The sequence below is a fragment of the Pongo pygmaeus genome, chromosome 10 (genome assembly GCF_028885625.2).
Source record: "Pongo pygmaeus isolate AG05252 chromosome 10, NHGRI_mPonPyg2-v2.0_pri, whole genome shotgun sequence".
In the NCBI taxonomy this organism is placed as follows: Eukaryota; Metazoa; Chordata; class Mammalia; order Primates; family Hominidae; genus Pongo; species Pongo pygmaeus.
In genome coordinates this window covers 93720661-93743594 of record NC_072383.2, presented here as the reverse complement: position 1 = coordinate 93743594, position 22934 = coordinate 93720661, and the positions used below count along the sequence as shown (strand labels likewise).

At 38.2% G+C, this 22934-nt stretch overlaps 1 protein-coding gene, 1 non-coding gene and 1 pseudogene across 14 annotated transcripts in view; 1 reads left to right on the top strand and 2 right to left on the bottom strand.

Annotated features, from left to right (window-relative positions):
• Positions 1 to 424: 424 nt before the first annotated feature.
• Positions 425 to 22934, bottom strand: part of VEZT (vezatin, adherens junctions transmembrane protein) — an 83646-nt gene continuing 61136 nt past the window's right edge. For 11 of the 13 annotated variants that reach the window (XM_054445413.2, XM_054445412.2, XM_054445409.2 and 8 more), the window contains 5 exons: positions 21248 to 21579; positions 16038 to 16231; positions 9371 to 9471; positions 5347 to 5554; positions 425 to 1432 (listed from right to left, as the gene is read on the bottom strand). In XM_054445413.2, the coding sequence (XP_054301388.1) occupies positions 924 to 1432; positions 5347 to 5554; positions 9371 to 9471; positions 16038 to 16231; positions 21248 to 21579 (1344 nt within the window). In that variant the 3' untranslated portion in view covers positions 425 to 923. Of the gene's footprint in view, positions 1433 to 2662; positions 2747 to 5346; positions 5555 to 9370; positions 9472 to 16037; positions 16232 to 21247; positions 21580 to 22934 lie in introns of all 13 variants that reach the window. The other 2 variants (XM_063646584.1, XM_054445416.2) reach the window with 1 other exon arrangement.
• On the bottom strand, positions 13144 to 13248 carry LOC129011013 (U6 spliceosomal RNA). Its single transcript, XR_008493156.1, has one exon. It is a non-coding gene; the product is annotated as a U6 spliceosomal RNA (small nuclear RNA).
• Positions 17087 to 17636, top strand: LOC129010861 (chromobox protein homolog 3-like; annotated as a pseudogene).

Below are 22934 nucleotides of genomic sequence, written 5' to 3'. Positions count from 1 at the left end.
TTTGTTAAGAGGTAGTTTGTAAATGAAATACTAACGAGACAAGGATGCTTTCCAGGAGGCTGACAGGATGTTTCCTGAATCTCATTAAGGTGGACAGGGCTAGAAAACAGCAGGATTGTGACCTGTTTGTGTTAATGGCACCCAATTATCCAAGGTAAAGTGATACAAGGAATGTTTTTCTGCTTGCTAAATTGGGGGTGGGGCCTTGGAGTACAGAAATCCCACTTTGACATAATCACTTTCAATTGCAAAAGGAAAGGTGAAAGTGTAATTCTAAAAAATGGTACAATATTTTTCTTTTAAAGATCACTAGGACATCTTAAAATTAACTACTAAATACACACACGAACAAAGAAACATAAGAAATGTCATAACCCACGCACTGTTGAAACTATTTTTAGTTCCAAACCCCAGCACACATCAATTGTATCAATTAATTTTTTTATTCAGAACCTGGATCTTCAAGACTGGTATAAACAAAAATAAAATACAAACAACTTGTTATTAACATAATAGCTGCAGTTATTAACTGCAAGAATACAGTAAAAAGGAGTCATACTAAATGTTAATGTTCTTGCAACAGAATTTTCCCAATCACCTTATGGTAGCAAATTCTGGCAAGAAATGATAATTCATTTCTTATTAAAAATACTTAAAGAATTTCCAAGATTGATCAGTTGTGCCACAAATAAAACAGCAGTTTATTCAAAACAGCCCTTACCTTTCTCTTATTTTCCTAAAAGATCTGCCATTTACAGGTAACTATTAATTTCAGATCAGTTATTCAAACCAGGGTTCTTCCTGTAAATCCACATCTTAGCTTTATATATAGTAAACTTACACTCATATTCCCTTTCCAGTCTTGAAGCTAAACACTTTTGCAAAAGGAACAATCTAATATCACTTCATATGAATCTTGGTTCTTACTTTTCTTCTATCTTATTTTTATTTTCTTCTATTATTTGTTCTTCCTCCTCATCACCAAAAGTCTGTTCCTGCATGGTGGTAAAGGAGAGAGATCTAGCAGCCACTTCTGCAGCAAGGCCAGCAGTGAAGGTAAAATCTGGTGACAGCTGTAGCCGTGCCAGCCTCTGCTTAATGGAGGGCTGTAATGAGTCCCTGGGAGTTGGAGGGGCAGTGGTCAGACCACTTCCATCTGCTTGCGGTTCATCTTCACTCTCACATTGGTAACACATTCTTTCTTCTGCTCCTTGGCGGAAGACTTCATTTGAAGAATTATCTTTATTTTTACCTTCTAGAGAGTTTTCACATAAATACTCAGTCCTACTTATTTCATTGTCTGTTGTGGCGGATTTACTACTTTCCTCTTCAGTATCATTTTTACTGACTTTTCCCATATCTGAATTCATTGATGGTTCTGAATTACTTATGGGTTCCACTGGGTCTACAGGAGACAAGGATTTCAACACGGCTTCAAATAAAAAAAAAGAAAAAAGAAAAAAAAATAACTAAGGACCTAGCAATGATTTAAACTTTTAATTCAAACTCTCAGTTTAAGTTTTTTCTTAAAAAGAACAATAAATAAATAAAAGCTAAATAAAACTTTCTAGTAAAATCAATGAAAATTTATCAATCCAGGAAACTTTATAAGAGAGAAAATGCTTAAGAAATGAAACGAGATGGGGATTTGATGAATGTTTTTATGACACCTCACATATTTTCTTATTTAAAATATTAAAGCAGTGGTTCTCAAAGTGTGTTCCCTGAACCAACATTATCAGTTATCACCTAGGAATTTGTTAAAAATGCAAATTCTTGGGCCTGATCCCAGACCTCCTGAAATGGAAACTCTGGGAGTAGGGACCAGCTATATTTTACAAGCCCTCATCTTGATTCTAATACACACTAGTTTGAGAAACATTGTATTAGGGAATGAGCAGCATGGTTTTCACTGATAATACGTCAGATAAAAGGCTTAAAGTAATCTAGATAATAATAATATCTTTCACATGTATACATATATATTTACAAGTTAAAACAGCATGGAAAAAAATGCAACATACAATGTAACTTACTTGCCAACCACCTAACAAAACCCTAATGAAAGTAAAGCCATAACATCTACACATTTTGTAGTACCACAAAAAATATAAATGAAATAAAGTCTGCATTCAAGATCAACTATTGTACAAAATATAATACATAAATATAATATATATTCATACGGTAGAAGTTGTCCTTGCAAGGAAAATGCAGTTTTATTTAGCCCCTCTTGATGTTAGTAGGCAGTGGGTTGCTTGCTAGGCAGTCGCTCATCCCAGCATTAGGGGTTAGTACAATACAATATAGTATGAAGCATGACGGAAGGAAAAAAGTGCTTCTCGAAGAGCTGGCGTGTATTTAAAAAACGTTTTTGTAAAATGTGTCCACTTCCAGGAACCATCCCTAAGCTGCAGTAACTCCACTAGAGAAGCAGCAACAACAGAAAAAAAATGGCCACAGCAGGTTCCAGTGCAGACTTTCCCCCTCTAATTCCATGCGGACTTTACCCCTGTAGGCAGAGATGAAAACAGCTCTGGAAGATGTACTGAAATTTTTCATGGGAAAAGCATTCTACGGTATCAGCAGCTTTTTACTTATTTTCATAAACTAAAACAGCATTATGACCCTTTCCAATGTAAACTATATAAAAAACACATACCTGAAAAAGAGACACATTTCTCTCATTGATAAATCTTTTCCCATAATGTCAATAGCATAATTTTAAAGCTATATGAAGAAAACACTAAATAAAAAAGGATATAAGTTTATATACAATGCTATTTTCAATCTATGTACATTCTTAGTTTATAAATCTGTTAGCTCTTAAAGGAAGCAACATATATTAGAAGTTGGTTGATATTCACAATTATTACTAATTAAATGGGGTGGATATAATCTGAGTAATGAGAGGATCAATTGACAAGTGTGTCAGAATTTAAGCCTCGAGGCAGGTAGGAGGCTTTACATTTTGTCTCTTGATCTTTGTGCTAGGGATATAGCAGTAAACAGTGCCTGACATATAACAAGTACCTACTAACTACTTGTTGAATGAGTAATTTGCTGAATGAATGCTGTGGAATAATAAGACCCCTATTTAAGAAGACTGTAATTTTGTTACAGAGACAAACAAAACAAAACAAAACAAAACCCTGAACACATAGAAAACAATAGTGCCTAAAATTAATCTCTGATGTATGTAGGCCCAGTATATGAATGAACAGATTGCAGGAAATCAATCTGTTAATCATTTCCCTTCTCTGCTATATGCTTTGCGGTTCAAGACTTCCTTTATATTTCATCATAATGTCCCTCTAGTGTGAGGGTCTGTAGTATTAGGAGAGATGGCAGAGTTGGAGCACTCAGAGAAGGATTCATGGAGAAGGAGAGACTAGTAGAGAGGACAGCTTGGTGGAGAAGGCAGAATTCTTGGTAAAAGGGTAAGCATGAATTATTATTATTATTATTATTTTCTTTTTTTATTATTATTATTTTTTTTGAGACAGAGTCTCACCCTGTCGCCCAGGCTGGAGTGCAGTGGCGTGATCTCGGCTCACTGCAACCTCCGCGTCCCAGGTTCAAGCGATTCTCCTGCCTCAGCCTCCAGAGTAGCTGGGATTACAGGTGTGCGCCATCACACCTGGCTAATTTTTGTATTTTTAATAGACAGGGGGTTTCGCCATGTTGGCCAGGCTGGTCTTGAACTCCTGACCTCAAGTGATCCACCTGCCTTGGCCTCCCAAAGTTTTGGAATTAGAGGCATGAGCCACAGTGCTTGGCCAGCATGAATTTTTTTCATGAATAAAAATAACACATTTGTGAACTGTAGTTCAATTTGATAAACATAAGATATCTATAGTAAAAACAGTAGAAAATATAATTGGATAGATGAATTCTTATGATGAAGAGGCTTGAAAACAGGAAAAAGAGTTTAGATTCAATACAATAAGAAAGGGAGAAACCACTATAGGTTTTAAGATAGAGAGCCATCATCAATGCAGTGTTGGAGAAAAATCTGCAAAGAGTTTGCAAGATAGCTTAGAAGAAAAAGGTACTGAAAATGGAAGTCAGCTAAGAAGCTATTTTAATGTACAAGGATAATCTAATGAGGACCTGGGCTATAAAGGGGGCCAATGGGAAGAAAGAGGAATGATAAAACCAAGAAATGTAGATCTGGACAGGAGAGAACACAGGGCTCCTGAGAGAAAAAAAAAAAGAGAACTGGAGGAACTTTCCAGAAGTATAGGTAATCTATGTACTTCTAGTGAGGAGGGAAAAGCAAGGCAGTTGATTTTGAGGGTCCACACAGATACTCTAAAATAGAAGGGAAGTCACACTCTACCTACTTAGAAATCATAGGCATTAATTCAACTAAAAATTAGCTAGGTTGATATTGTCAGGTATTAAGCTTCCCCTGATTCCTTCCCTGTCTCCCATGAAGTTTGGCTTAAGAAAAGAAGGGTGAGAAACAGATAGGAATGTAAGGCTTTTGTATTACCAGCTATCCCACTCTGCTGAAATCAGAGTATGGGGAGTACGCCCACAGGCACCCCCCTCCCTTCCCATCTACTAAAGTGCTCAAACCACTTAAATAACGCTAATGATGTGGCTCACTGGTCTAGGTTTTAATTCTTTTTTTTTCTTTCCTTTTCTTTCTATTTTTTTCTTTTTGAGATGGAGTCTCCCTCTGTTGCCCAGGCTGGAGTGCAGTGGCGTGTCTCAGCTCACTGAAACCTCTGCCTTCCGGGTTCAAGTGATTCTCCTGCCTCAGCCTCTCGAGTAGCTGGGACTACAGGCACGCGCCACCATGCCTGGTTAATTTTTGTATTTTTAGTAGAGACGGGGTTTCGCCATGTTGGCCAGGCTGGTCTTGAACTCCTGACCTCAAATGATCCACCCGCCTCAGCTTCCCAACGTGCTGATATTACAGGCATGTGCCGCTGCGCCTGGGCCATTTTTTTCAATGTGAACACAGTTATTAATTTTGTGCTTCACTGAGGTATTTTTAAATATTTTAACATATGGACAACAGAGTTAAGAATCTCAAATTCACTAAATTTGAAAATAACATTTAAAATATCCCAAATTATTCAACTCACTGCCCATCCTAAAACAAATTTACTAAAAAATTAAATAACTGATAAAAAAGTATGACTTCATATTTCCAGTGTGGTTACATTCCTACTCTTTTATTAATCAAATTCATTTAGCATCTAGAAGAAAAAGTACTATGCATACTGGTGGACCCTTATAAACCCCAAGAATTCTTCAGCTAAAATAACACTCATGGTTCAAGAAAGAATCCCCTACATTGAAATAATCTGTTACTTTAAAGTCAGTGCTTACCATGATCACTAAATAGAAGTTGCTTCCACTTCTGCCTTTCTGCCTCTGAAGCTTTAAATCCCAGCACAGATTTTAATTCTTGGAGCACCCTCTTGGATTCTTCATGCTCAAGCTTCTGTCTCTCTTTGTCTTCTTGAGACAAGTAATAAAAATCATCCTTTCTGAAATCACTATCAATATCTATATCATCTACATAAGCTTCTAATTCCTGAAAATGAATAGAAGAAAAAGCACTTTACTTGAAGCAGACAATTCTCTAGTAAGCATTCATTTACATGGCACTTACTTATCTCTGAGATTAAAAAAAAAGGACTTGCATTTGGCACAGGTCATTAAAGCAGAGCTAGGAAAAGAAAAAAGCAAATATATACCTATGGATAAATCGAAATCTTCAAAAACAACCTAACAGTTGATACTAAAAAGCATTGTGGATAAAAAAAAGTTTAACAACTTCAGTAGTTATTTTTCTACTCTGGTAACATACCATACACTTAGCATTACAGCCATTAGCTATATCAAAACCAATCAAAATTAGAAAGGCTGGCAGTTTGGGGAGGTGGTCAGGCGTGTTTGTTTTCTTGTGGTTCTTTTGGATTTCCCAGGAAGTTTGAACACTCTTCCTAGGATTAGGGAACACCCCACCTTATGGTTCTCCCTATCGCTAAGACAGAGAGGGTAGGATGCTTGCTTACCCAAGCAGTATCCTTACAGTATAGGCTCAGGTAAATGACCTGGGATCCTCTAATCGACGTACCTGCATCAGATCGGACTTAGAAGTTTGTGATAAAAGAAGCAGGCACCAGCCGGGCGCGGTGGCTCATGCCTGTAATCCCAGCACTTTGGGAGGCCGAGGCAGGCGGATCACGAGGTCAGGAGTTCAAGACCAGCCTGGCCAAGATGGTGAAACCCTGTCTCCACTAAAAACTACAAAAATTAGCTGGGCACGGTGGCAGGCACCTGTAATCCCAGCTACTCAGGAGGCTGAGGCAGGAGAATCGCTTGAACCTGGGCAAGAGAGGTTGCAGTGAGCCGAGATCGCGCCCCTGCACTCCAGCCTGGGCCACAGAGTGAGACTCGGTCTCAAATAAAAAAGAAGCAAGCGCTTTGAAAAATCCATTCTGAAGCATTCCCTTTGAAAACTGGCACAAGACAGGGATGCCCTCTCTCACCACTTCTATTCAACATAGTGTTGGAAGTTCTGGCCAGGGCAATTAGGCAGGAGAAGGAAATCAAGGGTATTCAATTAGGAAAAGAGGAAGTCAAATTGTCCCTGTTTGCAGATGACATGATAGTATATCTAGAAAACCCCATTGTCTCAGCCCAAAATCTCCTTAAGCTGATAAGCAACTTCAGCAAAGTCTCAGGATACAAAATCAATGTGCAAAAAGCACAAGCATTCTTATACATCAATAACAGACAAACAGAGAGCCAAATCATGAGTGAACTCCCATTCACAATTGCTTCAAAGAGAATAAAATACCTAGGAATCCAACTTACAAGGGATGTGAAAGACCTCTTCAAGGAGAACTACAAACCACTGCTCAAGGAAATAAAAGAGGATACAAACAAATGGAAGAACATTCCATGCTCATGGGTAGGAAGAATCAATATCATGAAAATGGCCATCCTTCCCAAGGTAATTTACAGATTCAATGCCATCCCCATCAAACTACCAATGACTTTCTTCACAGAATTGGAAAAAACTACTTTAAAGTTCATATGGAACCAAAAAAGAGCCCGCATCGCCAAGTCAATCCTAAGCCAAAAGAACAAAGCTGGAGGCATCACACTACCTGACTTCAAACTATACTACAAGGCTACAGTAACCAAAACAGCATGGTACTGGTACCAAAACAGAGATATAGATCAATGGAACAGAACAGAGCCGTCAGAAATAATGCCACATATCTACAAGTATCTGATCTTTGACAAACCTGACAAAAACAAGAAATGGGGAAAGGATTCCCTATTTAATAAATGGTGCTGGGAAAACTGGCTAGCCATATGTAGAAAGCTGAAACTGGATCCCTTCCTTACACCTTATACAAAAATCAATTCAAGATGGATTAAAGACTTAAATGTTAGACCTAAAACCATAAAAACCCTAGAAGAAAACCTAGGCATTACCATTCAGGACATAGGCATGGGCAAGGACTTCATGTCTAAAACACCAAAAGCAATGGCAACAAAAGCCAAAATTGACAAATGGGATCTAATTAAACTCAAGAGCTTCTGCACAGCAAAAGAAACTACCATCAGAGTGAACAGGCAACCTACACAATGGGAGAAAATTTTCGCAACCTACTCATCTGACAAAGGGCTAATATCCAGAATCTACAATGAACTCCAACAAATTTACAAGAAAAAAACAAACAACCCCATCAAAAAGTGGGCAAAGGACATGAACAGACACTTCTCAAAAGAAGACATTGATGCAGCCAAAAAACACATGAAAAAATGCTCACCATCACTGGCTATCAGAGAAATGCAAATCAAAACCACAATGAGATACCATCTCACACCAGTTAGAATGGCAATCATTAAAAAGTCAGGAAACAACAGGTGCTGGAGAGGATGTGGAGAAATAGGAACACTTTTACACTGTTGGTGGGACTGTAAACTAGTTCAACCCTTGTGGAAGTCAGTGTGGTGATTCCTCAGGGATCTAGAACTAGAAATTCCATTCGACCCAGCCATCCCATTACTGGGTATATACCCAAAGGACTATAAATCATGCTGCTATAAAGACACATGCACACGTATGTTTATTGCCGCATTATTCACAATAGCAAAGACTTGGAACCAACCCAAATGTCCAACAATGATAGACTGGATTAAGAAAATGTGGCACATATACACCATGGAATACTATGCAGCCATAAAAAATGATGAGTTCACGTCCTTTGTAGGGACATGGATGAAATTGGAAATCATCATTCTCAGTAAACTATCGCAAGAACAAAAAACCAAACACCGCATATTCTCACTCATAGGTGGGAATTGAACAATGAGAACACATGGACACAGGAAGGGGAACATCACACTCTGGGGACTGTTGTGGGGTGGGGGGAGGGGGGAGGGATAGCATTGGGAAATATACCTAATGCTAGATGACGAGTTGGTGGGTGCAGCGCACCAGCATGGCACATGTATACATATGTAACTTACCTGCACATTGTGCACATGTACCATAAAACCTAAAGTATAATAATAATAATAATAAAAGAAAAAAAAAAAAAAAAGAAAAATCCATTCTGGCAGGATGTTGCAGATATGTTTCTTGAGGTAGCACTTCTGGAGGTAATTTTTACTATTCAGCATTGACGAAGCAAGGGGCAATGTCTCCACCCATTAACTTAGCAATGATATCTCCATTGCAACAATTCTTTTGAGTGATTTGGCTGTTTACCCCAGCCTCATTCAAGCCTGCTTATCTGGCTCTCTGAAATATTCTGTAAGCTACCTAAAAGTTTAAATAAAGTATCTGTCTGTTAAACTAACTAGGGTTGGTTTCCATTTGCAATTAAGAATACTGAATAGTAACTTGTTATGCAATATACACGGAAAAAAAAATACTGAATAGATAATATGACCTAAGGAAAAGAGGTTTTCCTTAGAATGAACAAAAGTAATCTTTGACAATATCCAATGCAATCATTAAAAAATTGTTTTTAAAAGTGAGATATATCATAGTACATGCAGTCAAGTGCACAGGATTTTTACATATGCACACATACCAGTAACAGCTACTCAGATCAAGATAAAAACAATTCCAGCATCCCAAAAGGTAGCTTTGCCAATGTACTAATTTTCAATGTGTTCAATCACTTTTGAAAGCCACTCAGATATGGACAATTAGATATAAATAACAACCAAAAAAAAGTCTGCTGGCGGATTCAATGAATTCAGAGTTAAGCACTAAGAACAAATGATTTGATATAAATTCAATATATTATGTTGTAATTTTGAAGCTCATTAGAAACAGAAATCCAACAAGGGAAAGAACAGTAATTTTCACCCTTACCTGCTCCTCTGGGATTGGATCTTTGTCTGCAATGTGTAGAGTAGGCTGCTTCAAAGGTACTACTGTACAATGTGGGTTTTCACACGCTATTTCAGGCTTGCCTTTAAAAAACGGGAGTAGATGGGAATAAAGATAAGAAACAGACCACACAGAAATGAGTGAACATCTAATTAAAAACATCCTTGGGGCCAGGTGTGGTGGCTCATGCCTGTCATCCCAGCACTCTGGGAGGCTGAGGCGGGAGGATCGCTTGAGCCCAGGAGTTCAACACCAGCCTGGAAACAAAGTAAGACTCTGTCGCTACAAAAACTAAAATAAAAATCAGCTGGGCATGGTGGTGCACACCTGTAGTCCCAGCTACTTGGGAGGCTGAGGTGGGAGGATCGCTTGAGCTGGGGAGGTCAAGGCTACAGTGAGCAGTGACCACACCACTGCACTCCAGCCTGGGCAACACAGCTAGATCCTGTCTCCTCCAACCAAAAAAATCCTTGGTACTAATACTTTGTCAATTTCATAGTCCAACTTGTTCTAATAACTTTTTATTTGTAAAAAAATAAAGACATTAAAATGAAAAACAATAAATTAGTAGATTTACAACTTAACTTTAAATCTTTAAACTCTTAGAGAAGAGGACCTGCCCTTCTCTCTTCGCCTCACCACAGTATCTGGTACACACCAGGTACTCTATAAGTACTTGTTGAACAAAATATTATCGTTCATATCATAGGAACAGTCTTAAGACAGACCATCACTCTTCTTTGCAAAATACAAACTTCAATCTTACCCTGAGGCTATTTTAACTCTCAGAGGTTGGAATTGGAAATGAATTCACAAGAAAATATCTTTTAAAGATCACCCAAGTGAGTTTAACTTTGATTAATTTTTAAAATTTGTGTTTGGTATTTAATGACAGGGTTACTTAGTCTCATATCCAGCTGGCTACCATTAATCACTACCTTTCTACTTAAAAAAAAGAAGTATGGTTTACACTAAAATCAGCAGTGTATGACTGCCTATTTCCTTACCTCCTAATGAAAGATTGAATTATAGTGTAGAAAAAAACAGCACAAATACCATTGTGGTAAACAAACAAAAAGTCTTACTATATTTTATTTTTTGTAATATGTAAAGTTTAATATCAATGTTTTAACAAAAAAAAAAGAAGTATGGTTTAAACTTGTTGATTTTTACTTTTCAAAAGTAACAATAGTTAAATGGTTAAAATAAAGAAGTATTTGGGAAATGTTACAAAAAATGACTGGTTAGTTCATAGGCAAGATGGCAGAACGATGAATAAATTAATAGGAAGCACTAATGAGAGACAGAATAGCACAGTGGCTAAGAGCTGTAGAGTTAGTCACACCTGGGTTACATCCCCGCTTTTGCTGCTTTCTAGTTTAAATTATAGTTAACTGGCCGGGCACAGTGGCTCACACCTGTAATCCTAGCACTTTGGGAGGCCAAGGCAGGAGGATCATGAGGTCAGGAGTTCAAGACCAGCCTGACCAATATGGTGAAACCCCACCTCTACTAAAAACAGAAAAATCAGCCAGGCATGGTGGTATGTTCCTGAAATCCCAGCTACTCAGGAGGCTGAGGCAGAAGAATCACTTGAACCCGGGAGGTAGAAGTTGCAGTGAGCCGAGATTGCATTATTACACTCCAGCCTGGGCAACAGAGCAAGACTCTGTCTCAAAAAATAAAATAAAATAAAATAAAAGGCCACGTGCAGTGGCTCACACCTGTAATTCCAGCACTTTGGGAGGCTAAGGCGGGTGGATCACGAGGTCAAGAGTTCGAGACCAGCCTGGCTAATATGGTGAAACCCCGTCTCTAATAAAAATACAAAAATTAGCTGGGTATGGTGGCGTGTGCCTGTAGTCCCAGTTATTTGGGAGGCTGAGGCAGGAGAATTGCTTGAACCCGGGAGGCGGAGGTTGCCGTGAGGCGAAATAGCACCACTGCACTCCAGCCTAGGTGACAGAGTGAGACTCTGTCTCAAAAAAAAAAAAAAAAAAAAAAAAATTACAGTTATCTGTAGAACAGTGGTGAAAATAATAGTACTATCTTGTAAGATTAAAAAAGAATACATGAAAAGTGCCTGCTACAGATTACATGCTCAAAAACTGCCATTATTGCCTAATTAGCAGAACACAGATTTCATTACATCAATGCTGACACCATATATTGAGTTCTCTGAATGAAAAGAAAAAAAAAACAAATAAATCCATAAGACTACTATTGATAGCAATAAACAGGTACATTAAACAGTGTGCTGGCAATCCAGCTCTAAACAAAACAAAACACCCAATTTGCAGCACTTCCTGATTTCTAGTTCCCATGGTGTAAATGCACCCACTGTGACCAATTTTAAGCTACCAATGATGTTAAAATGACTCACAAATTTCTGAATATTTAACAATCTTTGGAGAGCTAGCTCCAGCATGCAATTCATTTAACAAAAATCTAGCAAGAGGCCGGATGTGGTGGCTCAAGCCTGTAATCGAGCACTTTGGGAGGCTGATATGGGCTGATCACTTGAGGTTAGGAGCTGGAGACTAGCCTGGCCAACATGACGAAAACCCATCTTTACCAAAAAACAGAAAAACTAGCTGGGCGTGGTGGTCCATGGCTGTAGTTCCAGCTATTCGAGAGGCTGAGGCAGGAGGATCATTTGAACCCGGAATGCAGAGCTTGCAGTGAGCTGAAATAGCGCCAATGCACTCCACACTCCAGCCTGCGCAAGACAGTGAGACTCTGTCTCAAAAACAAACAAACACAAAAAGCCTAAAACAATTTTAAAAACCCACCAGATTTTTAATTACATGCTTGCAGTAATAGCTTTTACAAACAGCACAGAAGGCTATAAAGTGAAAAAAGCTCCCTGAAGACCTTATCCCTCGATTCTACTGTCTGAAAGCAGGGGCTTGCCAAATCTGCCCCACTGCCTGTTCTTGTAAATAAATTTTTCCTAGAACACAGCCACACTCATTTAAGTATAGTCTATGGGTGCTTTCACATTACAACAGCAGAGTAAAGTAGTTGTAACAGACACCATATGGCCTGCAAGGCAGAAAATCTTTAGAGGAAAAAAATTGCAGACCCTTATCCCAGAGCAATGCTTCTCAAATTTCTCACACTTTAACGTGGATACAAATTACCACATCTTATTAAAATACAGGCAGATTTAAAGTCAGGGGTACATTTGTAACAAGCTCTCATGTGATGCTTATATGCTAGTCTGGGGACCACTCTGAATAACAAGGCCCTAGAGGTAATAAATGTGAAGCATTTTAAAATAATGTGACACACACACATACACATGTGCACACGAATATATTTTTGAGACAGGGTCTCACTGTGTCACCAAGGCTGGAGTGCAGTTGTGCAATCATGGCTCACTGTAGCCTCAACCTCCTGGGCTCAAACAATCTTTCCACTTCAGCCTCCCAAGTAATTTTTTTTTTTTTTTGGTAGAGACGGGGTTTTGCCATGTTGCCCAAGCTGGTCTCAAACTACTGGGCTCAAGCGATCCTCCCTCCTTGGCCTCCCAAAGTGCTGAGATTATATGCATGAGCCACCGCACCTGGCCTGTGATATTTTTAACAATGGGAAACTTTATTAACTGGAGATTCTTTTCTATGGCAATCCTCGAGTAATGCCAAAGTTATAACCTATTCTCAATGATTTCCTGAGCTTACCACAATATATATGTAGATACATATGTGTATATATGTATATGTGTGTACATACATATTTATATGAATTCCATATAAAATATGGAATGATTCATGAATTTGTACATCCTTACACAAAGGACATGTTAATTTTCTCTGTATCATTCTAATTTCAATACATGTGCTGCCAAAGCCAAGTACTCTAATCTTGGTTTCTAAATGCCATTCTCTATTAAAAGGTTTTACAAGCCATTCCTCCCTCCATCTCCAATTCCTTGCAACTACTGATCTGTTTTCTGTTCCTTTGCCAACTTAAGAGTACCTCATAAGTGGAATGACATAGTATGTAGTGGTTTGAATGTGACATCTTTCACTTGGCATAATGTATCAGAGACTCATTCATCGTGTTGTATGCATTGGTAGTTCATTTTTTTTTGTTGCCAAGTAGTATTTCACTGTATGGATGGATGTAACAGCTTAGTCACATCTCAAAGCCTAGCTGCTTCTAGTTTCAGTTTATAAACAAAATATTTATGTATAGGCTTTTGTGTGAACATTAAGTTTTTATATTTCTTGGTTAAATATGTAGGAATGATACTACTGGGTCATAAGGTGTATGCATTCATAGTGGTTAAAATTTTGATGAAGAAAGCACATTTATAAAACCTCAGAGTATTTCTTTACAAAATATCACGAAAGACTTTAAGGAAAAGGAGAATAAAGAGCATGACAACCGAACACCATGCACAATCTAGGTCTAGACATATAAAAAATATTGGGACAATCAGGGAAATCTGAATGGGTTCTGGGATAAAATGACAATATTATGGTTGGTGTTCATTTTCTGATTTTGATGGTATACTGTGGGTACACAGGAGAATGTTCCTGTTTTACAAAAATGCATACAGAAGTATTTAGGGGTAATGGGGCTTCAAGTCTACAACTTACTCTCAAATGGCTCAGAGTAACACCACCATCAAAAGAATTATACAGACATACAGATACTACATAGAAAGATAAGGCAATTGTGACAGAATGTCAACAACTAGGGAATATTGATGAAGGAGACTTTCAACTATTGCAACTTTTCTGTAAGTTTGAAATGATTTCAAAATAAGACCTTTTTTAAAAAAGATATGGCTAACTAAAGTACCTGCTTCTTAAAATATTCAAATGAACATTTTTTTAATTTAAACCTGTGTAGTCATGGCCACTGTGAATTTTTTAGTGAAAAAAGTTTGTGAACTATTTGTGTCTTAATCCATATCATTATTATCTATAAGCAAAAGCCACACATACAGAAAATAATTAGAAAATGACTTAATTACCTACCCAATGAGGTGGAGAAAGTTTTCACAGTAATGGTTAACAATAGTGGATAAGTGATAGACTAAGATTCAACATCTCATAGTGTGCTAAAGGAGGGGTGAATGGGATGCATCTTTCTTTTCTTTTTTTTTTTTTTTTTTTGAGACGGAGTCTTGCTCTGTCACCCAGGCTGGAGTGCAGTGGTACGATCTCAGCTCACTGCAAGCTCTACCTCCTGGGTTCACGCCATTCTTCTACCTCAGCCTCCCAAGTAGCTGCGACTACAGGCACCCGCCACCACGCCCGGCTAATTTTTTGTATTTTTAGTAGAGACAGGGTTTCATTGTGTTAGCCAGGATGGTCTCGATCTCCTGACCTCATGATCCACCCACCTTGGCCTCCCAAAGTGCTGGGATTACAGGCATGAGCCACTGGGCCTGGCCTTTTTTTTTTTTTTTTTGAGAGACAGTGTCTTGCTCTGTCGCCCAGGCTGGAGTGCAGCAGTGGCGTGATCATAGCTCACTGCAGCCTCAAACTCTTGGGCTTAAGCAATCCTCCTGCCTCAGCCTCCTGAGAAACTGAGTAACAGCTACTCCCGTCACCGTGCCTGGCCAGGATGCATCTTTTAACAACCAAAGGTCTTCTGAGTGTTTCTATTTGTAGAAAATACACACAAAAGCTCTAGATGTCATATCAGAAAGTTTAATATGCATAAGTATTTGCATATATCAGAGCTTCTTGGTAGATTTATCCTTTGGAGAAAAAATTATTCACAGTTTACATTTGAGATATTAAGAAAACCTATGGGTAATGTATCAGTAATTAGCATGTTAATATTTCCTTTGGAGAAAGTGAATACTTTTACTATCTAAGGATTTGTTCAAGCTTGTTTAAGACATTAAGGAAATTATTACAAATCTAGCTGTAAACACAAAAATAACAGGATGGTAAAGCATTAATTATCTTTAGCAACAATGCAAATTCTACGCCTAAGTCTGAGTAACCTCATAATAAAGATCCAAGAGATAAATATGGTACTGATTTGCAGCACAGTTTTCAAAAATTGATATGCCAAACATTGAAAAATGAAATCAGTGAAGTAAAAACAAGCATAAAATCGGAGTCACATAAAAGCAGCTAGGTGGAAAAATCTCAACACTATATATATATATTTTTACCTAGTATCACAAAGCAATCTGATATATTATTAAATAATGACACAATGTCTTTAGATCTTAGTACTAAATATGCAGTGCCACTAATTATATCATTTGTATATTATTTTTGAATGACTGAAGTACGTATTTTATCTTAAAAGAAAAACTCAAGTTCCTAGCCACAGACTATCAAACTCATTCTTTTATTATCCTAACTGAAAAAGTTTCTGGAAGTTCTAATAATAGAAAAATACTTTTAAAATTTATTCTGTCATTTCAGTTTTTTTAAAAAAGAGATCTGATTCACTGAACTTTCAAATCATATTCATTTTTAATTTACAAAATGAGAGCCAAGAATTGTATTCAGTGTCACTTTGTACATATAAATTCAACATTAAGAAAAGTAAACTAAGACATTTTGAAGCTAGTTTCATCATAAAGACAAGAAGTCCACCTAATAAAATCCTACCAGAGTGGAATAAGCATGTCTGATAAGCATATGGCAAAGAAATCTCTCACAGGTACCTTTTTTATCTGTATTTCTTCGTAGCAGTTTGTCGACCTGAGAAATGGCCTCTTCCCAGCAATTGTTGCTTGCTTGAACGTGGGGCTGAATCAACTTTAATTTCTGTTCTAGGATGGGATAAGCCTCTGACACTAGTTCTTGTGTTTCTTTAGTACAAACAAGCTTTTCGAGTTCATCTTCAAGAATTATTACCCTGAGTCATAAAGAAAAACAGAAACAGATTTCTATAATATGAAATGAAAAACTTAAAATTTACGAGGCTTATTTTAAAATAAGCTTAAATCCCAGCACTTTGGGAGGCCAAGGCAGGTGAATGGCTTGAGCTCAGGGGTTCAAAACCAGCTTGGGCAACATGGTGAAACCCCATTTTCACCAAAAACACAAAAAATTAGCTGGGCACGGTAGCATGTGCCTAAGGCTGAGGTGGGAGGACTGCTTGAGCCTGGGAGGTAGAGGTTGCAGTGAGCTGCGATAGCGCCACTGCACTTCAGCCTGGGGGACAGAGTGAAATCCCATCTCAATTAAAAGAAAAAAAATAAAAAAGGCTTATAAGATGAAAAAAGTTCTGGAGTCGGACAGTGGTAATGGCTACACAACAATGTGTATACACTTAATGCCACTGAACTGTACATTTTAAAATGATTAAATGATAAATTTTGTTATGTATACTTTGCCACAATTTTTTAAAAAGCGTATAAAGAGTATTAAATATTTATTCAACAAATATTTCTTGCATACATACTAGGCATTTTATGGGCTAAAAAGAAAAATTAAACTCATCTGCTATTTATAAGAAATAACAAGTGATATTACACATATATGTAAGTAAAATACAATATCCACTGCCCCTCCCTACCCCACCCCACCCCCACTTCCCCTGCCAACAACAGCTCCCTGGCTCCCTCCCCACTTGGATGTGGCTCGAGCTGGTGACACACAAGACTGGAGACACCACAGACCCACGACGTGGAGCAGCTTGGAGGCAGTGAATAATAGCTCTTCAGGTCTGCAATAAAAAATGGCCTCCAACAAAACCACATTGCAAAACATGGGAAAGAAACAGAATGGAAAAGTAAAAAAGTTGAAGAGGCAGAGCCTGAAGAATTTATGGTGGAAAATGTACTAGATAGACATGTAGGGAATGGGAAAGTGGAATATTTCCTGAAGGGATTTACAGATGCTGACAATACTTTGGAACCTGAAGAAAAATTTAAATTGTCCAGAGTTAATTGAAGCATTTCTTAATTCTCAAAAAGCTGGTGAAGAAAAAGATGGTACAAAAAGAAAATATTTATCTGACAGTGAATCTGATGACAGCAAGTCAAAGAAGAAAAGAGATGCTGCTGACAAACCAAGAGGATTTGCCAGAGGTCTTGGTCCTGAAAGAATAACTGGTGCCACAGACGGCAGTGAAGAATTGATGTTGCTCATGAAGTGGAAGGATTCAGATGAGGCAGACTTGGTGCTGGCACAAAAGGCAAATATGAAGTGTCCTCAAATTGTAATTGCTTTTTATGAAGAAAGACTAACTTGGCATTCTTGTTACATACACACATATATATGAAATTTGCAGTGAGGTGCGGTGGCTCACACCTGTAATCCCAGCACTTTGGGAGGCCAAGGTGGGTGGATCACCTGAGGTCAGGAGTTCGAGATCAGCCTGGCCAACATGGTGAAACTCCGTCTCTACAAAAATAGAAAAATTAGCTGGGCATGGTGGCAAGTGCCTGTGATCCCAGCTACTCAGGAGGCCAAGGCAGGGGAATCGCTTGAATCTGGGAGGCAGAGGTTGCAGTGAGGCGAGATCACGCCACTGCACTCCAGCCTGGGCAACAGAGTGACAGACTCCATCTCAAAAAAAAAAAAAAAAAAAAAAAAAAAAAAAAAAAAGAAGGGGTGTGGGGGAGCGTCTTGGTTTTTTATTTACTAGTGGGACAAAATAACTACATTCTAATGAAAATCAAGTTTTATATGCTCATTTTGAAAGCAGTGTTGGAAGAGTTGCTGGGTTTTTCTTTTTTGCATCAATAGCACTGGTTACTTTGAATAAATAAATAAAAGTTTTCTGTAGTTGCTTCCTTTTTCAGAAAAGAAAAAGACTACAATATCATAAATAATTAGAACTATCATTTTATTTCCATTTTACAGATAATAAGGAATTAGGCCCAGAGAGTTGGGGAAACTTGCCTAGAGTCACAAAGCTAGTAAGATGTAAAACTGGGCTGAATACAGGCACAAAAGGATAATACCACAGAGAGACAGTGTTATGAGAAATCAGAAGAAGGGAAAATTACTACCAACTGTGAGGACAGATGGGAACAACTAAGGAAGAGATATTTTTGAGGCAGCATTAAAGGATGGATAAAATTTGGGCCCATATACAAAAGGTGAGGAAGGTTGTTCTTTTTATTTTTTATTTTTTTTTTGAGACAGGGTCTCACTCTGTCACCCAGGCTAGAGTGCAGTGGTGTGATTTCAGCTCACTGCAACCTCAACCTCCAGGGGTCAGGTGATCCTCCCACCTCAGCCTCCCAAGTAGCTGGGACTACAGGCATGTACCACCATGACTGGCTAATTTTTGTATTTTTTTGTAGAGATAAGGGTTTCCCATGTTGCTCAGGCTGGTCTCAGCTCCTGGGCTCCAGCGATCTGCTCTACTTGGCCTCCCAAAGTATCAGGATTACAGGCGTTAGCCATTGCGCCTGGCCGGAAGCTTGTTCTGTTAGGTTGGTACAAAAGTAATTCAGGTTTTTGCCATTACTTTTTTTTTTTGAGATAGTCTCACTCTGTCGCCCAGGCTGGAGTGCAGTGGTGTGATCTCGGCTCACTGAAAGCTCTGCCTCCTGGGTTCACACCATTCTCCTGCCTCAGCCTCCCGAGTAGCTGGGACTACAGGCTAGCTGGGACTACAGGTGCCCACCACCACGCCCAGCTAATTTTTTTGTATTTTTAGTAGAGACGGGGTTTCACCATGTTAGCCAGGACGGTCTTGATCTCCTGACCTTGTGATCCTAGGCCTTTGAAGTGGAATATTCTGTACATGCTAATGTCTCTCCCCTTTCTAAGTATTTTCACTAGAAAGTACACCAGTCACAAACCATCATATCCCAAAGTGCTGGGATTACAGGCGTGAGCCACCTCGCCTGGCCTGCCCTTACTTTTAATGGCAAAAATTGCAATTACTTTTGCACCAACCTATAGAAGGACCATGGGAAAAGGCATTTATAAAGTTTGGCTGGACTGAAAGGAATGAGAAATAAAGATAGAAACAGACTGTAGTCAGGTTATGACAAACCCTTCTATAGTATGTTTTGTAAGGACTTTGAGCTGCTATGACTCTGAAACCAGTCAAGATTTTCAGTGAAGTGAGAAAGCAAATACATGCCTCAGTAACATTAATCTAGCCATACACACCCTGGAGGTGGGGAGAACAGTTAGAGATTAATGCCCTAGTGTAGGGAAGAGACAATATGGTTCCATACCAAGGCACTGAGAGTGGGAACAGCAAAGAACACAAGGGGGAGAGGAGTGAAACACAAAAAGAGCATTCTAAAATATGAAACACAAAACAATTATTTAGTTAACAATTTAAAAAGTTGTATGTAGCAGCACTACAGAGCAAATTGGATATGATGGTTTGTGACTGGTGTACTTTCTAGTGAAAATACTTAGAAAGGTGAGAGACATTAGCATGTATAGAATATTCCACTTTAAAACAGGACAAAAACTTCCTATGCATAATCCACAATTCCTGCTTATGGTACAAAGCTCCTCTTTTTTGTGTTCATGTCTACCTTGTGTAGCACTCTTTCTTCCCTGAGCCATCTTCCTTCACTCAAATGCATTCTAATATGCGCCGTATTATTTCTGATTCTATTGCCAAAACTTATTTCTTCAGAGGCTCTGGCTTTGCCTACAATCTGTCCACTGAAATCTTATTTTCCTTTGAGGACAATCCAACCTTTGCCACCTACTCAAGTGGAGATGGCCTTATCGCCCAGTTCCCTGTAGGGGGCAGGGCAAAGAGCCTCGTTAGCATTTACCTGCTTTCTTAGAACAGCAGATATAGATCACTGGAATACCCTGAGTTCATAGTGTCTTCATTTTTCCTATGCCATAATCTTTATATCAGCCTTATTATCAAGCCTTATATCAAGCCCATCTCAGGCCTTGAACTGATGGGTAAAAATTTAGCTTCTCAAAATGTCTTTCTGACTTTAAGTTCCTATACTTATATCTCTTATCCTCCCTAATTCCAGTGAAACTAGCCTTTTGATTTTGCTGATATGTCAAGTCCTTTTAACCCATTCTTATTTACATAATTAAATACTGCCTTCCCCATTCCACTTCTTGCCTTGTATCTCAGGGTCAAGTACATGAACTACAATCTTGTCAGCTCTTTAAATTCCTAGGACCTTCCTGATTACCAACACAACATGAACCCAACCATTCATTTGATCCAGTCCTACACGATGAATATTTAACTGTTAGAGAAAAATTTCACTGGAAATGACTGTATTCAATTAAATGCCTTGATTCAATTTTTAAACTTGAAAACTTCCATGTACAAATATGTGAAAATAGTATTTTCAGCTGATAAAGGTATACCAAAGTGGGACATAAAAATTTAGGAATTAAGGTAGAGTACCAACAATTTCATGGAAGGTAGGAAATGAACAAATATAAACTCTAGACTCTACATTTTGCTCTTCGACTGGGACCACAAAGCTTGTCCTATGATACAAAAAAATTTCCAGATCTGCTGTAATTTATTTAGAAAAATAGCAATATGTTACTCTTCTACTATATATAACATATATACTGTTCCAGTACTGGTAGATATTTCTATTGGACTGCGGGTTCCAGTTTAAGAGCACTACCTTAAGAGAGTTAAAAGAAACTCATTCTTTATAACCATCTCCATTTCAGCTCACAAAGAGAATGAACAACAGCTGCTTTTAGCCTACCTTTCCAAGTTTTCTGTTGAACTAGGGAAAAGTAAAAACTATAAATAATAACTCCCTCAAGTTATAGTACTTACAATTTTTTTTTTTTTTTTGGCTATATTTGTAGCTATAAATCACCCTTCATGCTCATGCCTCAATTTTGTTTCTTTTTTCTAGGTAGGACACAAGCCAACAACCACAATGGTACATGAATGAAGCTTGCTAATCACCGAGATCTTTCTTGGTATAATTTCTAAACTTACTCATTCAGTAATGCTTTCAGATGGAGCTGCAAGCTACGCACTGCTGTGTGAACATTATTCAGTTCTCTTGACTTCTGTTGAGTTTTGGATAAACACTGCGGTACTGACTGGTGCTGAGTTTCAAAGTATCTATAGAACTCATAGCTGCGCTTAAGCTCTTCCAAACAGGCAGAATGAGCATGAGGTAGACCTTGAGTCACATCAGATAAGATACGATGAGGCAGAAGTGCTGGAGTAAGTAAGGGCCCAGGAGGTGAATTGGTTGTAGAAAGTAATAGGGCTAACCGTCTGAAGAACTCTGAACTCTGTGCCACCCAGAGTTGGAACAAAACCTAAAGAAAAAAGAAAAAAGGACTAGATCAATAACAAATATTGGTCAGTGTTCAAAACAAATGATAAATTTGTTTATCTTAACTTCTGGTTTAAATTTTGCACTTTATCCTAAATAATAAATATAGCTGAGCTTAAACTACCTTAAGATTAGCCAAGAATATGATTTCAAATTATGTATGTGGGAACCTCTGATTCCAATACAGCAGGTAACATCAATATATAATTTACTACAGTTCTGCCCTAGATGGGAAGTGTTGATGGAATGAGATACTTTAGTAAAAGTGAATCTTCACTCATTATTTAAAAAAAAATTTCACATAGGAGAAAAGAAGACAGTACGACTAGTGGATATATATATATATATATATATATATACACACACACATACATATATATATTTATATATTTATATTTCTCCAAATATATATATATATATTTCTCCAAAGAAATGAGTCACATGGATCAAAAGCTTGGGTTTCAAAATAAGACTATTACCTTGCCCTATGAATTAGCTAAGAAATTAACATAAAAATCAGTCCAGGGCTAGGCGCAGTGGCTCACGTCGGTAATCTCGGCACTTTGGGAGGTGAAGGTGGATGGATCACTTGAGGTCAGGAGTTTGAGATCAGCCTGGCCAACATGGTGAAACCTCGTCTCTACTAAAAATACAAAATTTAGCCAGACACGGTGGTGTGTGCTTGTAGTCTCAGCTACTTGGGAGGCTGAGGCAGGAAAATCATTTGAACTTGGGAGGCAGACGTTACAGTGAGCTGAGATGGTGCCACTGCACTCCAGCCTGGGTGACACAGCAAGATTCCATCCAAAAAAAAAAAAAAATCAATTAAATAGTCCAGGAATGTCTGACATGAGAAATTGCAAAACCCATTATTTTAATTAATTAATTTTTGCGATAGAGTCTTGCTCTGTTGCCCAGGCTAGAGTGCAATGGCACTATCATAGCTTACTGCAACCTCAAACTTCTGGGCTCAAGTGATCCTCCCACTTCAGCCTCCTGAGTAGCTGGAAACACAGGCATGTACCACCATACTCAGCTAATATTTAAGTTTTAGAGATGGGGTCTCAGTATGTTGCCAGGATAAATCCCATTCTTCTTCTTTTTTTTTTAAATGCAGTCTGAATATGTTCATAGGCCCGTTCCTGAGATACATCCTGAATCCTGGCAGCAAAATATTTCTCCAGATATAGTACTATTCAAGATGAGGACAATATCTCCGAAACAAATGCATGAGGAAACAATGTAGTATGAAACAAGAGGTAGCAGGCAATAAAAAGAGAATGAAACCACTTTGGGTAATTTAGATTCCAATTATTCACAACCATGAAAATAGACATT